We start from the raw sequence: 12,465 nt of genomic DNA on the forward strand, positions 1-12,465 counted from the left end.
CATCGAATCACATACCTGTACGTCTCTTTGCACTTCCGGGTCTGGGGTGCACACGCGCCTGCTACCCACTACTGCTGTGATTGGACACAGCGGGAGCCAATCAGCGGACCCTACAGACGTGATGTCCGCTAGACCTCGGTGATCGTTTGGGACACAGGCAGAACGACAGTCTGCCTATGTGAACAAGGCAGATTGCCATTCCATGAGAAGGAAAGGTAGTGATCCTGTGTTCCTACAAAGCAAGAACACGGATCTCTGTCTTCCCACAGTACAATCACCCACCACACAGCAAGCACTCCCTAGGAACACATTTAACCCTTTGATCACCTCTGATGTTAACCTCTTCCCTGCCAGTGTCATTAGTACAGTGACAGAGCATATTTTTTTAGCACTGATCACTGTATTGGTGTCACTGGTCCCCAAAAAGTGTCACTTAGTGTCAGATTTGTCCACTGCAATGTCACAGTCCTGCTATCAGTTGCTGATCACTGCCATTGCTAGTAAAATAAATACAAATTCCATAAATCTATCCCATTGTTTGTAGATGCTATAACTTTTTCTCAAACCAATCAATATACGCTGATTGGGATTTTTTTTTTTTTTACCAAAAATATGTAGCAGAATACATATTGGCTTAAATTGATGAAGAAATTAGATTTTTAAATTTTTTTTTTTTATTGGATATGTTGTATAGCAGAAAGTAAGAAATATTGTTTTTTTTGTTTTTTTTTTTAAATTGTCGGTCTTTTTTGGTTTATAGCACAAAAAGAAACGCAGAGGTGATCAATTACCACTAAAAGAAAGCACTATTTGTGGGAAAAATAGGACATAAATTTTATTTGGCTACAGCATCGCACGACCGCGCAATTGTTAAAATAACACAGTGCCGTATCGCAAAAAATAGCCTGGTCATTAAGGCTGGGGGTAAAACCTTCCGGAGCTGAAGTGGTTACAGAAAATTTGTCAGACTAAGAGATTGTTAGATGTGCCGCCAATCTGCATCTGCATGGATCCAATAAAAATGTCTCCAACTCATCCAGTCACTGTGTAATAAAACTTTGTTGAAAAGCTATAAATAGTCTGGATCTTGTGAACCCAAACACACTTCTATTTCTGCAATTCTACCTAAATTTAGTAGATTGTACAATTGTATTGTAGGCAGCTTTAGAGATAATTTAAAACATTTCAGATCTGCTTACCGCACCCATTAGGGCCAGGCCGGAGCCTATATTGATGATTGTTGGGATGATATTGAACTTTCCAGCCTGTGAAAATAAACAGAAAATGCACATTATTGGTGCACATTTTATATTGTGTTTTCCAACACACAGAATTTATTCTATACGGCTAATGATAAGCAGAGTATGCACATAGATAACTGACCATACCTGGTAAGATTAGCATCATCTGATTTAGACCCAGACAGGTGTATGACTTGGTAAAATAAAAACAGGCAATAAATCTCTAGAAAACATACACATTTCCCAATGTTTTATCCCTTTAAAATGCTGCAATTACAGAAAAATAACTTTCAGTGTATTTTCTCTACTGTAGGTGGCGCTCGTCAGCAGCGGCATTTCAGTTGGAGGGGAAGTCAAGAGGAACATGGTTCCTCTGGTTTCCTGGGTAATTGGAGAATCTATTTGATAGGATGCTGCTGCCCCATGTAATTCTGGCAGCCATCTTGGGTCAGGCAGAGCCTATTTAAGATTTCAGTGCAGGAGGGGCAATGAGGTTCATTTACTAAAACTGGGGAGTGAAAAATCTGGTGCAGCTGTGTATGGTAGCCAATCAGCTTCTAATTTCAGCTTGTTCAGTGAGGCTTTGACAAAAAAAAAAACAGAGTTGCACTAGATTTTACACTGTCCACGTTTAGTAAATCAACCCCACAGGGTTGTCAGCTCAAACAGGAAGTTAGGAGCTCACTGGCTTTCTGGCAGATCAACAGTTTTTGATCTGCCGCAAGTAAAAAACTTCCAGTGGCTCTAACATTTCCCCGCAGTTTCCAAATAAAAACTTTTAATTTATAAGTAGATTAAATAGTATGTTTTACACCTGACTAGAGTTCTTCTTTAAATCTGAATTTTTGTTATTTCTTTGGCCATATCCACTCACTTGCTATAATTTTAGATATTATTATGATTATTATTGGTTAATCCAATCTGTTATCTCCTTCTGTACAGACTTAAGCCTCGTACACATGTACCGATTGTTGGCAGACCGATCGGCCGTCTTTTGTCCAGTGTTGTTGTGTTGGTTGAAATGTGCTCTAGACTGCACACGAATTTTGTCGGCCAACAACAACCAACTGCAGAAGTGATGTCATGTTCTGGTTTACTTTTCGTGTGTTTTTTCTTCTCTGAGCATGCCCAGTCTTGCTCAACTGATTTTTGTCTGCCGAAATCTGTACTGACTGAGGAACAATCGGCCATTCTGGTGACGGCCAACAAAAATTTTATAGCATGCACACCAGATTTTGTTCAGCCGAAACGTCGGAGTCGGTTGTCGGAAGCATCATACTAACAAGCCGATAATCGGCCGATCGGGCGGCGGCCGAAAATTCACGGCCAACAGTCGGTACGTGTGTACGAGGCTTAAGGCTTTGTTCAATTGGGTGTACTTAAAGGGTAACTTCACTTTAGTGGGGGAAAAAAATCAGCAAATAAAGTAAAAACAATATAGTGCATACAATCACGGCACAAATCGTATTGTAAATTGAATGTTATTAAAAATTACCTTTCCTTTTCAATCTGGATCTGTTGTAATTTTCTGAAAATGCAATATGGCTACCTGGAGGTGTTCTGTACACAGAATGTGTACTGACCACCCCGCCAGAAACATAATTTCCTGCTTGTGTGATTGGCTCACCAATTTTCCCAGAAGTCTGCCTAAGATACAAGTCAGATCTCTGAAACAGCAGACAGTGGCCTGGAATATTTGGAGAGTTGCACCTATGTATGAACAAGTGAATAATATTATCAACTATTTTAAATATTGGTACCTTTCCATTCACCATGATGTCAAAACGAATGCCGTATGCTTTTATCAGCGTTCTGTAGTCCGTCTCATTCACATCACGATAATATTTGGCATATCTTAAAGAAAAATATATGTTTTTGAAAACACATAATGGCTAACAACCTAGAAGTCGGATTGTGCAAAAGGGCACTCTTCTGATATAAAAATTTGAAGTTGTAGTTTGAGATGGCAGCCAGATATTGCGACAAAAAGACTCCTTACACTATGGAGGCACTGTGCAGTAGGAGGAGTGGATAGATGATTTTTATTAAACTGCGTGGGAAAGTTCTTCCTCTTGGCGCCAAGGGAGTGAGAGAGAGAGAGAGAGAGAGCACCTTTGCCTGGATTTCACCTGCCATAAGGAGACCATAGCAGAGGAGATCTGAGTCTGGGAGTGAGGACACCCATGGGGCAGTGCAGCACCACCAAGATCACAGTAATTGCACTGCTGCTGCAAGGAGACTGGAGTGTCCACTCATCCGATGCTTCCCAGCACTAATTACAGGAGGTTTTCGGGGAGAGACTGAGGCGGGCCCCCTTCTACAGTGAGAGGTCACTGCAGCATCCCGGGGACTGGTGAAAGGGCTATTTGCCCTTTTCTGATACTGCTAGTAGGGGTTAAGCCACTGAGAGCAGGACAACACGTGTACCCAACCCATAATGCACCCATACTGTACTGCACCTATCCTGACCCTATACCACATTATACCAAACCTTTACCGCATCTGAACCACATCTACCTTGTACCTGTGCTGAGACTATACTGTACCTATACTGCATGCAGGTTAACTGTAACTGTTATTAAATGCACCAACGCTCTTAAAGGGCCTCAATAGTACCTGGCAGCAGAACATCTCAAATCACTGCCCTACCTGTAATATTAATTCTACAAGCCCCCTTTGTTCCCTGCCCCCTCCGCTACTATCCTCCTTTTCTTTTGGACAGTGCATACCCAGTCAATCTAGGACTAGCATCACCACCATAAATGCACTCTGGCTGTATAGTTTCAGCCCTCGGTAGATTAATCTTTACTGCTGCTCACTGCTGCACTTGAGGTGGCCTTGCTGCTATAAATGCTCGTCTGGATGCCAAATGTCATCTTATGCCTAGTCCTTACTGGTTATCACTTTGTATGCTAAATTGTATTATTACCATTGTTAATCCATTTTATGCTTGCCAAGCTACCAACCATATTAGGTAACAATGTATTAAATTTGTCTTTACTACCTGGTTTGGTGCCTGTTTTCTTTGATATAGCACTAATACTGGGCATTAAGTATTACTTTCAGTGATTTCCTGTGATTTTGTATGTTTGTACAATCAATCATCTGTTAGAGGAGCGTAGGCTCTTGGGAAGGTTGAGGCAAAGAACAGAGAACACATCCTATCCAGTTGCTTCTATGGGGGTAGAGCTACACTGGGTTTCTGGATATCATTAGTAGCACACTGATTTCATTGATTATCAATATCACTTTTGTTTGATTTGACCCTTTTACTATATGAGATAAATGTTAGACAATTTTACATCAATGTTCAGTTGCTAAAGTGATACACTAAGGCAATCCAAATATCCCACATACCTAAAATGAAAAGATACAATGTATTTATGCTCACATCAAATGTAGATACAGCTAGGTTCACACTAGTGCAGCTAGGGCATCAGTGCTATTTTGTAGTGCGACACTGCATGTTTTTGATGCACTTTTCATGCTACATCCATTTTTTTTTGGAAGAGGAAGGAGACTAGGGGATTTTTTGCAGCTCAGGGATGCTGGTCGTTAAGGATCCAGCACCTGCCAGCATCCTAACAGCCAGTGACTGATTTCTGCTGTCATGCCTCATGCCTCCCTACAACCCTACCAGGCTCTTTGGGTTTGGGGGCCATCATTTATTGTGATTGATGTGGATCTGCATCACTGGACAACATGATTGACAATGGATGTACAACATGGGACATTTTTGAAATGGTTTTAATAAAGGACTTAAAACATTTGTGCCTTTTTTACCACTTTTTTTTTGTGAATGAGTAGGGATGCTATGTACTCCTTACTCTTTCACATGGGGGAAGTCTGTATCTTTACCCTTATTGTTAAAGTGGATTCTGATAAGCTCCCCACCCACAGACCTCCACAAGCACTGGGCCAGGGTCATGGTGAAGAGGCCCTTGCCCTCATCAACATGGGGACAAGGAGCTTTGCCAGGGGGTACCCCCCCAATTTTGAGGGCACATGGCTTGGTATGGTTCAGAAGGGGAGAGGGGTGTAAGTTCATCCCTTTCCTGGCCTGCCAGGCTGTGTGCTCAGATAAGGGTCTGGTATGGATTTTGGGGGACCTCACGCCATTTGTTTTTGTTTTTCTTTGGCACGGGTCCCCCTTTAAAATTAATACCAGACCTGAAGGGCCTTGTATGGAGTGTGGGGGGACCCCCACACACCGTTTGTTATTCTTATTGAGGGCTCCTTTATTTACATTCTGCTGTCAGTCAGAAATCCACAACTGAGAGCAGGGATGACTCGACTCATTGGTTGTTAGGATGATGGAGGGTGCTATTTCCTTACCAACCTACACAAATTCTGCAAAAATGCATGTACATTGTTTGACGTGTGTTTTTGGTGAATTTCAGTTGAAGTCCATGGGGCCAAAATTATGCAGCAACCCCACCAAAGTAGCACCCACACCTTTTCCAAAAATGCATTTTCCTGAACTGCATTGATGTGAAAGGGCACCATAGAGAATAATGTGGTTTCCATTGTACTGCGATTCTGTGCGACACAAGTTGCATCTAAAGTCGCACTAGTGTGAATCAGGCCTAAACGTGCAGTAATTTTTGTGCAGCAATACCTGAAATTGTAGCCAGAGGAGACAGATTTCTCTGTGAATTTATTATCCAGCCGTGTGAAAGAGTAGCGTGGGTGACATTCAGAAGTATCCTTGTCCAGGTTACAATCCCATTCTATCTGAATTCCAATAACACCACCCTGACACAAGATATTTACAATGTTATCCGTTTTCTAGCAATGCTTGCATATATATTTTACATTACAATTACAATAATTTGGAAATAAAACAAGACAAGCAATAAAAGAAATGGCATGAAAAGAAAATGTTAATCTTAGCACAAAGATAATGTACAATTCCTACACTGACCACAAGAGGGCAAAGAAATCCTGTGCTAATGGCACTCACTGTACAGATTAATTCTGTAATTTATACAGCATTTATTTATTTATTACAGCTAATTACACAGCGCCAACAAGTTATGCAGTTATTTTGCATACTGTAAATTCACATCAGTCCCTGCCTTCAAATAGTTTACAATCTAATGTCCTATTCTCACACACAGTATCTGACAAAAGTGAGTACACCCCTCACATTTTTGTAAATATTTTATTATATCTTTTCATGTGACAAAACTGAAGAAATAACACTTTGCTACAATGTAAAGTAGTGATTGTACAGTTTGTATAACAGTGTAAATTTGCTGTCCCCTCAAAATAACTCAACACACAGCCATTAATGTCTAAACTGCTGGCAACAAAAGTGAGTACACCCCTAAGTGAAAATGTCCAAATTGGGTCCAAAGTGTCAATATTTTGTGTGGCCACCATTATTTTCCAGTGCTGCCTTAACCCTCTTGGGCATGGAGCTCACCAGGGCGTCACAGGTTGCCACTGGAGTCCTCTTCCACTCCTCCATGACGACATCATGGAGCTGGTGGATGTTAGAGACCTTGGCTCCTCCACCTTCTGTTTGAGGATGCCCCATGATTGGGGCACAGACATCACATAACATGTGATTTGCAGAGCAGTGCGGTGCGAATCACATGCAATGTCGGAGATCGCTATAGTGTGAACTGGCACTTAGACTAATGTGATGCTGTATGGCGGTGCAGTTACTGACTTGTTGAATGTAAAAAATGCAATGTTTACACTACCCCGTGATATCCATAGATATATTGGAAAAGGTAATTGTCTTAAAAGTACAATTATTCATGAAAGCATATGTAAACCCTCAACTTGTAAAACAGCCCATTCAGTTTAACCACTTAAAGACCGCCCCCCACAGTTTTATTGCTGCAGGTCGGCTCTGTCCCGCGAAACAACGTAACTGTACGTCGTTTTGCGCGCCCGTTTGCCACAGAGGAAGCCGATCATCGGGTCCAGCAGCTGATCGCTGCCATTACTAGTAAAAAATAAATAAATAAAAAAAAATTAAATAAATGTTTCCCATAGTTTGTAGACGTGATAACTTTTGCGCAATACAATCAATATACACTTATAAGGATTTTTTTTTGCAAAAATATGTAGCAAAATACAAGTTGGCCTAAAATGATTAAAAAAAATTTGATTTTTAAATTTTTTTTATTGGGAATGTTATATTAATAATAATAATGTTATATAGCCGAGAGTAAAAAATATTGTTTTTTTTTTTTTCAGAATTGTCTTATTTTTTTATTTATAGCGCAAAAAAATAAAAATCGCAGAGGTGATCAAATACCAGCAAAAGAAAGCTCTATTTGTGGGAAAAATGGACATCAATTTTATTTGTATACAGCATCGCATGACCATGTAGTTTGTCAGTTAAAATAAAACAGTGCCGTATCACAAAAAAAATGACCCGGTCATTTAGGGGGTAAATCCTTCCGGTCCAGAAGTGGTTAAAATATAAATGAAAGGCAAAGAATTTGTGTATAGATATAAAAATACATTAGAAACACTTTTTTCCCCCCTTTTCATAAGTGATCACATTCCGTCTGTTCTCAGCTTCATAGGAGCTGGGGGGAGGAGAAGCAGAAGCACACCGAGTTCCCAATGCAGCTAGAGAACTGACCACGGTGTGTTTTCTTGCTTAGTGTGGTCATTTTTTAATAGGAAGAAGGCAGAGGGACTGGCAGGATCACTAGGGATTTCACACAAAGGAAGAAATACAAAGAGGACAAGAGACTTTTTCATATAAATACATGGTACAGCAGGCATGATTCAGAAATATGAAATGTTGGGGTAACTAATTATTTTTTTGAAATAAAACCATAAATATGAAATAGTCTGATCCATTTTTACTATTTATAGGATTAATCTGATTTACCTCCAGTGCCATATCCTGAAAGTCACTTCCAGACCAAGAGACAATTTTCCCCAGTTGGAAGATGGGGCAATAATGATCCTCTTTACTGTGCCGACAGGTCTTCAGGAAGGAGCCATCCTTTGTATCACGAACATTCGTTCTGTGAAACATAACAATTCCAATACATCACATCAGTGTTTTCCACTAGGAAGATTACTTTTTTTCTTGAAATATGAAATACATAGAGAGACAAAAATAATAAAACTCCACCTTTTGACTAATGTGATGCTGTATGGCAGTACTGAGAAATTGTCATGTGTATTAATAGTATTTATTTTCTCTCAAGTTCCATTAGGTTGGTAAATGCATATGAATTATTAAAAGTTGTCAGGAAGAAAATATACAGTTCTTTCCAAGCAATTACAATGATTCGAACTATGTTTTATTTTTCTGTATAGCTAATCTTTGCTTCTGTAAGTGTCCTCATCGCCAAAAACCTGCCTCAAAGGAAACCTCCCGTAAAGAAATATGCGGCTTGATTACTAAAATGAAAAGGGCAGGGAGAAATCGGTGTGAAGATAAATAGTGTTACTCCAGCTGTTAGATTGCTATCTAGGCTTTTGAAGACCTGTTCCTCCAAAGAGCCAAACTGCTTGGAAGTGACGAGTCTATGTTAATGACCATCTGCATATCAAAGAATGTCACCAAAGACTCAGATGTGACTTCAAAGAAACTTTAGATAGCTAGGTGCCACCCACTTCAGAATGTATAAATTGTATTAGGTGTCCTAGCCAGTTAGAGCAAGGTTTATCATATCAAAGAATGTAATGTAACTGGATTGCTCTCCAAATATGGCTGTCTACCTACATGTTTGTCTAATAAATAATGGCTTCAACAGTCAAAATGTTACTGAAACCCATGAGTTTTGGGGTTTTTCCTACAGGGGTCACATGATCTTGATTATACACGTACCCAGCAGTCCTGATTCCTATCATGTTACACATGCATTGTTATTTGTTTGCCTTTAAATAATTGTGTGCTTTCCTCAATCCAAAGCTAGGGGATGCTCTGTCTAGTTGGTCCCTTCCTTCTTCTTTTAAGCTGGATACACACTATACAACTTTTGTTGGTAGATTTACCTTCAACTATGTAGTGCACGGGCCTGCCTGATTGCATATAAATTGAAAGTGTTTAGGTCTGACCTCATATTATATGGTTTTGGTAAATCCAAAGGAAAAAATGTAAAGAAAATTGTATAGTGTGTATCCAGCTTAAGTCTCCATTCACCACATGTACTGTATTCTGCTAGAGCTAGACACTGTGGGGTTGATTTACGAAAACGTGAGAGTGTGAAATCTGGTGCAGCTGTATAGAGAAACCAATCAGCTTCCAAAGCTTAAGTTGATTGGTTATTATGCACATTTTTAACAGATTTTCCACTCCCCAGTTTTAGTAAATCAACCCCACTGTGATTTTATGACCTATCTGATGTCCATCTGTTATGATCTGCACAAATTTAGGGTTAAAGCTTTCTAGGTTCTGCAGGATGTCATTTGGATTGGGTTGCTGTCTGCCAAGCTACTGAGACCGTAAAGTAAGCTAAGCCATCTCACCACACCTGGATCAGTTATAGAGATCACACTTTCACTTTTAGTGCTTAGATGTAGAAGCAGAACCGTCAAAAAAATCATCTCCAGCTCTGGAATACATTGGAAAATGTGATAGCACCTTGGGTATACAGCAGCTTAAGGCATTAAAGCCATTGTCAGACGGGGTGGGATGCGCTCACATTGTCTGGGGGTGAGTCCCCAACCTGCCGGGCACCTGTTGACTTTATAGAGCTGCAGGGGAGTGGGATTGAAAAACACTGCTACTGATCACCAATACAGGGGATGTTAAAAAAAAACAAAAAAAAAAAAAACAGTACACTGACCACCAATGCTAGGGGAGTGAGGGGGTAAAAAATCCCTGGCACTGATAACCAATGGGAAGGGTGGCGTTTAAAAAACACAGTGCCGTTGTAGGGGGGGATGGTGTCAAAAACAAGGCACTGACCACCAATATTATGAAGGATGGGGAAAGTTAGGGCAGTAAAAAACACTGCCACTGATGACCAATGCAGAGGGAAGAAGTGGTAAAAACTCTGCATTGACCACCGATGCAGCAGGGGTGTATGTTAAAATACACTACCAATGACCACCAATTTTAGTAGCTAATATTACTATCAATGCACAGAAATGCACTGTTGTTGTGCCTCCCCTATAATTGACCATTAAGTTGACCACCACTGGATTAGAAACATCTGCTATGTGTTTACATCAGATGACTGTCAGGCTGCCTCTGTTGTGACATTTGAGATCAATTTCCCCATGGTATCTATAGCAACATTGGCAACTAAGGCTCTGTTTCAATGTTTGTTAAGTATCTACAAACACTTTAGTGTGCATAGTCTGTTTGTAGGCAGAGCTTAAGGTGCCCTAGTGGGGACACTGTGAAACTGCACTCACTAATGCTTGTGAGGCCGCACACAGGCCGGAGTGGCGGTCATGTGAATTCAACATTAAGGCAAAGCTCCAAGCTTTAAAGCGAGTAGTACATTTACACAGTTAACTCCTTGTAATCCATGGCCATACTTCTTACACTGGTAACACTAAGCACTTCGGACACAACTTCTGTTATAGAACACCTGTCCCTCCCAGTGTGCAGCATTTCTGAGCTGGTACCACAGAACATGTATCAGTTTCCACCAACTCAGCAGTCCCATCACCTCACTCCCCATGACAATATTCTATATGTTGTTACTGGATGCAGGAAACACACTTCTCCAAAATGTCATAACTCCATGCTTGTTCTCCTTCCCAGGACCCCGTGTTTATGTCTCTCTAGCATTTTCTCTAACTTCAGTCCTCTTGTTGTAAGCCCTGTTCTTTTTATATGCCATGCATGCACCCCTTTCAGTACTTCAGACCAGGCAGTTAAACAAAACAACAAAGTTCTTTACTAAAGTAGTTTAAACACTTTAGTAGAAACAGTTCTCCAAGACATCTTCAGCACAAAGTGACTGTACCCTAAGCAGCTGGCGCTACCCATAACCGGAAAAGAATCCATAGAAGCAGTAAATCTACGAAGACAACAATTAAGCCACAAACAGCAGTAAGTCCATAACTGGCAGCTATAGAGTCCATAAAGATCCAGACCCCTTGGAACCTCAAAAGGGTTCCTACCAAAGGGGCAAACCGGCAGCATAACGGCTGCATCTTGACAGTAGATCTGGAATTCTCTTCCCACTTCCTCCAGGGGCAGCTATTATCTGGTACGACCTGTAGGGGGCAGTAACTCTCTGAAAAGAGCAGGAAAACCTGGCCAGCAGTATAAAGCCCTCCTTCTAAGACAACACCAGCCCAGCAGGTCAACCTGAGGACCTGAGTGCAACATTTAGACATGGTAACAATGGGAAGCATAGTTGACCTTGTTTACCTGAGGGCATGAATACAGCAAAAGAAAACTGTTACCCTTTTCTTGGAAGCATCTGCGTAAAGGTTCCCCTTAATCCTCTATCCAAATCACTACTATGTGAAAGGAAGCAAGACTGCACCAAAACGAACTAAGGTTTGGGCACTGAAGTCAACACTCTTAGCAAACCACGTCTGTTAATGAATGTTCCTTATGTACTTGTTAACTTACAGCACGTGCACATGCCCATGAGCATTGGCAATACATAATAGGTACTATGATACAACTGTGATTTTTCACCATGCGCCACATGGCATTGGTATGTCCCTATCGTTTAGTAAATCAGTAAAATCAGTATGCTATTGGTGACTACTTTCTAAAGTTCCCAGTTGCCTACCTATTATTCTTATCCTCTGGCTTCAGCAATATTACTGATATTCTGGTTACATGTTTTTAGAGTCATCTGTCATATTACAAATACATGAGGTATTTCCATTCAAATGATCTCACAATTCAAAAAGTCCACAATCCCACACATTAAGATTCAATTTCCCGATTTCTGCAGAAACCTCCCCTTTCATGTAAATAAACAAATTAAACATTAATCAAAGCCAACTCGAACTGTTTTAATGCAAACCACATTGTAATAGTTTAATTGCCTTCCAAAAGAACACTTACTTGGAAAAATTAAACTTTGGAAAACGGATGGAATTTTTAATGTAGACTGTGAAGTTTTCTGCTTTTCCTAAAAGTGGTGCTCTACAAATAAATACAAGAATAAAAAATATTAAATGAAGAATAAAATGAAGAATACAAAGGAAACAAGTAAAGCAAATTAAATGTATTCCAATGTGTAATCAAAATAGTTGTGTTCAGCACTAATACATATCTAGAGTTCTAGTGGAAATCTATGCAGTGCCATTTATAAGA

General features: G+C 40.2%; 1 protein-coding gene across 2 annotated transcripts in view; it reads right to left on the reverse strand.

The window, feature by feature from the left end:
* Nucleotides 1–12,465, reverse strand: part of P2RX5 (purinergic receptor P2X 5) — a 91,380-nt gene that overhangs the window by 14,092 nt on the left and 64,823 nt on the right. For both annotated transcript variants that reach the window (XM_082245842.1, XM_082245841.1), the window contains exons 6-10: nt 12,214–12,294; nt 8,104–8,242; nt 5,860–5,996; nt 3,002–3,095; nt 1,200–1,265 (exon numbers count right to left, since the gene is read on the reverse strand). In XM_082245842.1, coding sequence (XP_082101968.1) covers nt 1,200–1,265; nt 3,002–3,095; nt 5,860–5,996; nt 8,104–8,242; nt 12,214–12,294 — 517 coding nt within the window. The remainder of the gene's footprint in view (nt 1–1,199; nt 1,266–3,001; nt 3,096–5,859; nt 5,997–8,103; nt 8,243–12,213; nt 12,295–12,465) is intronic.

This window comes from Pelophylax lessonae (assembly GCF_965119305.1).
Source record: "Pelophylax lessonae genome assembly, chromosome: 2".
NCBI lineage: Eukaryota > Metazoa > Chordata > Amphibia > Anura > Ranidae > Pelophylax > Pelophylax lessonae.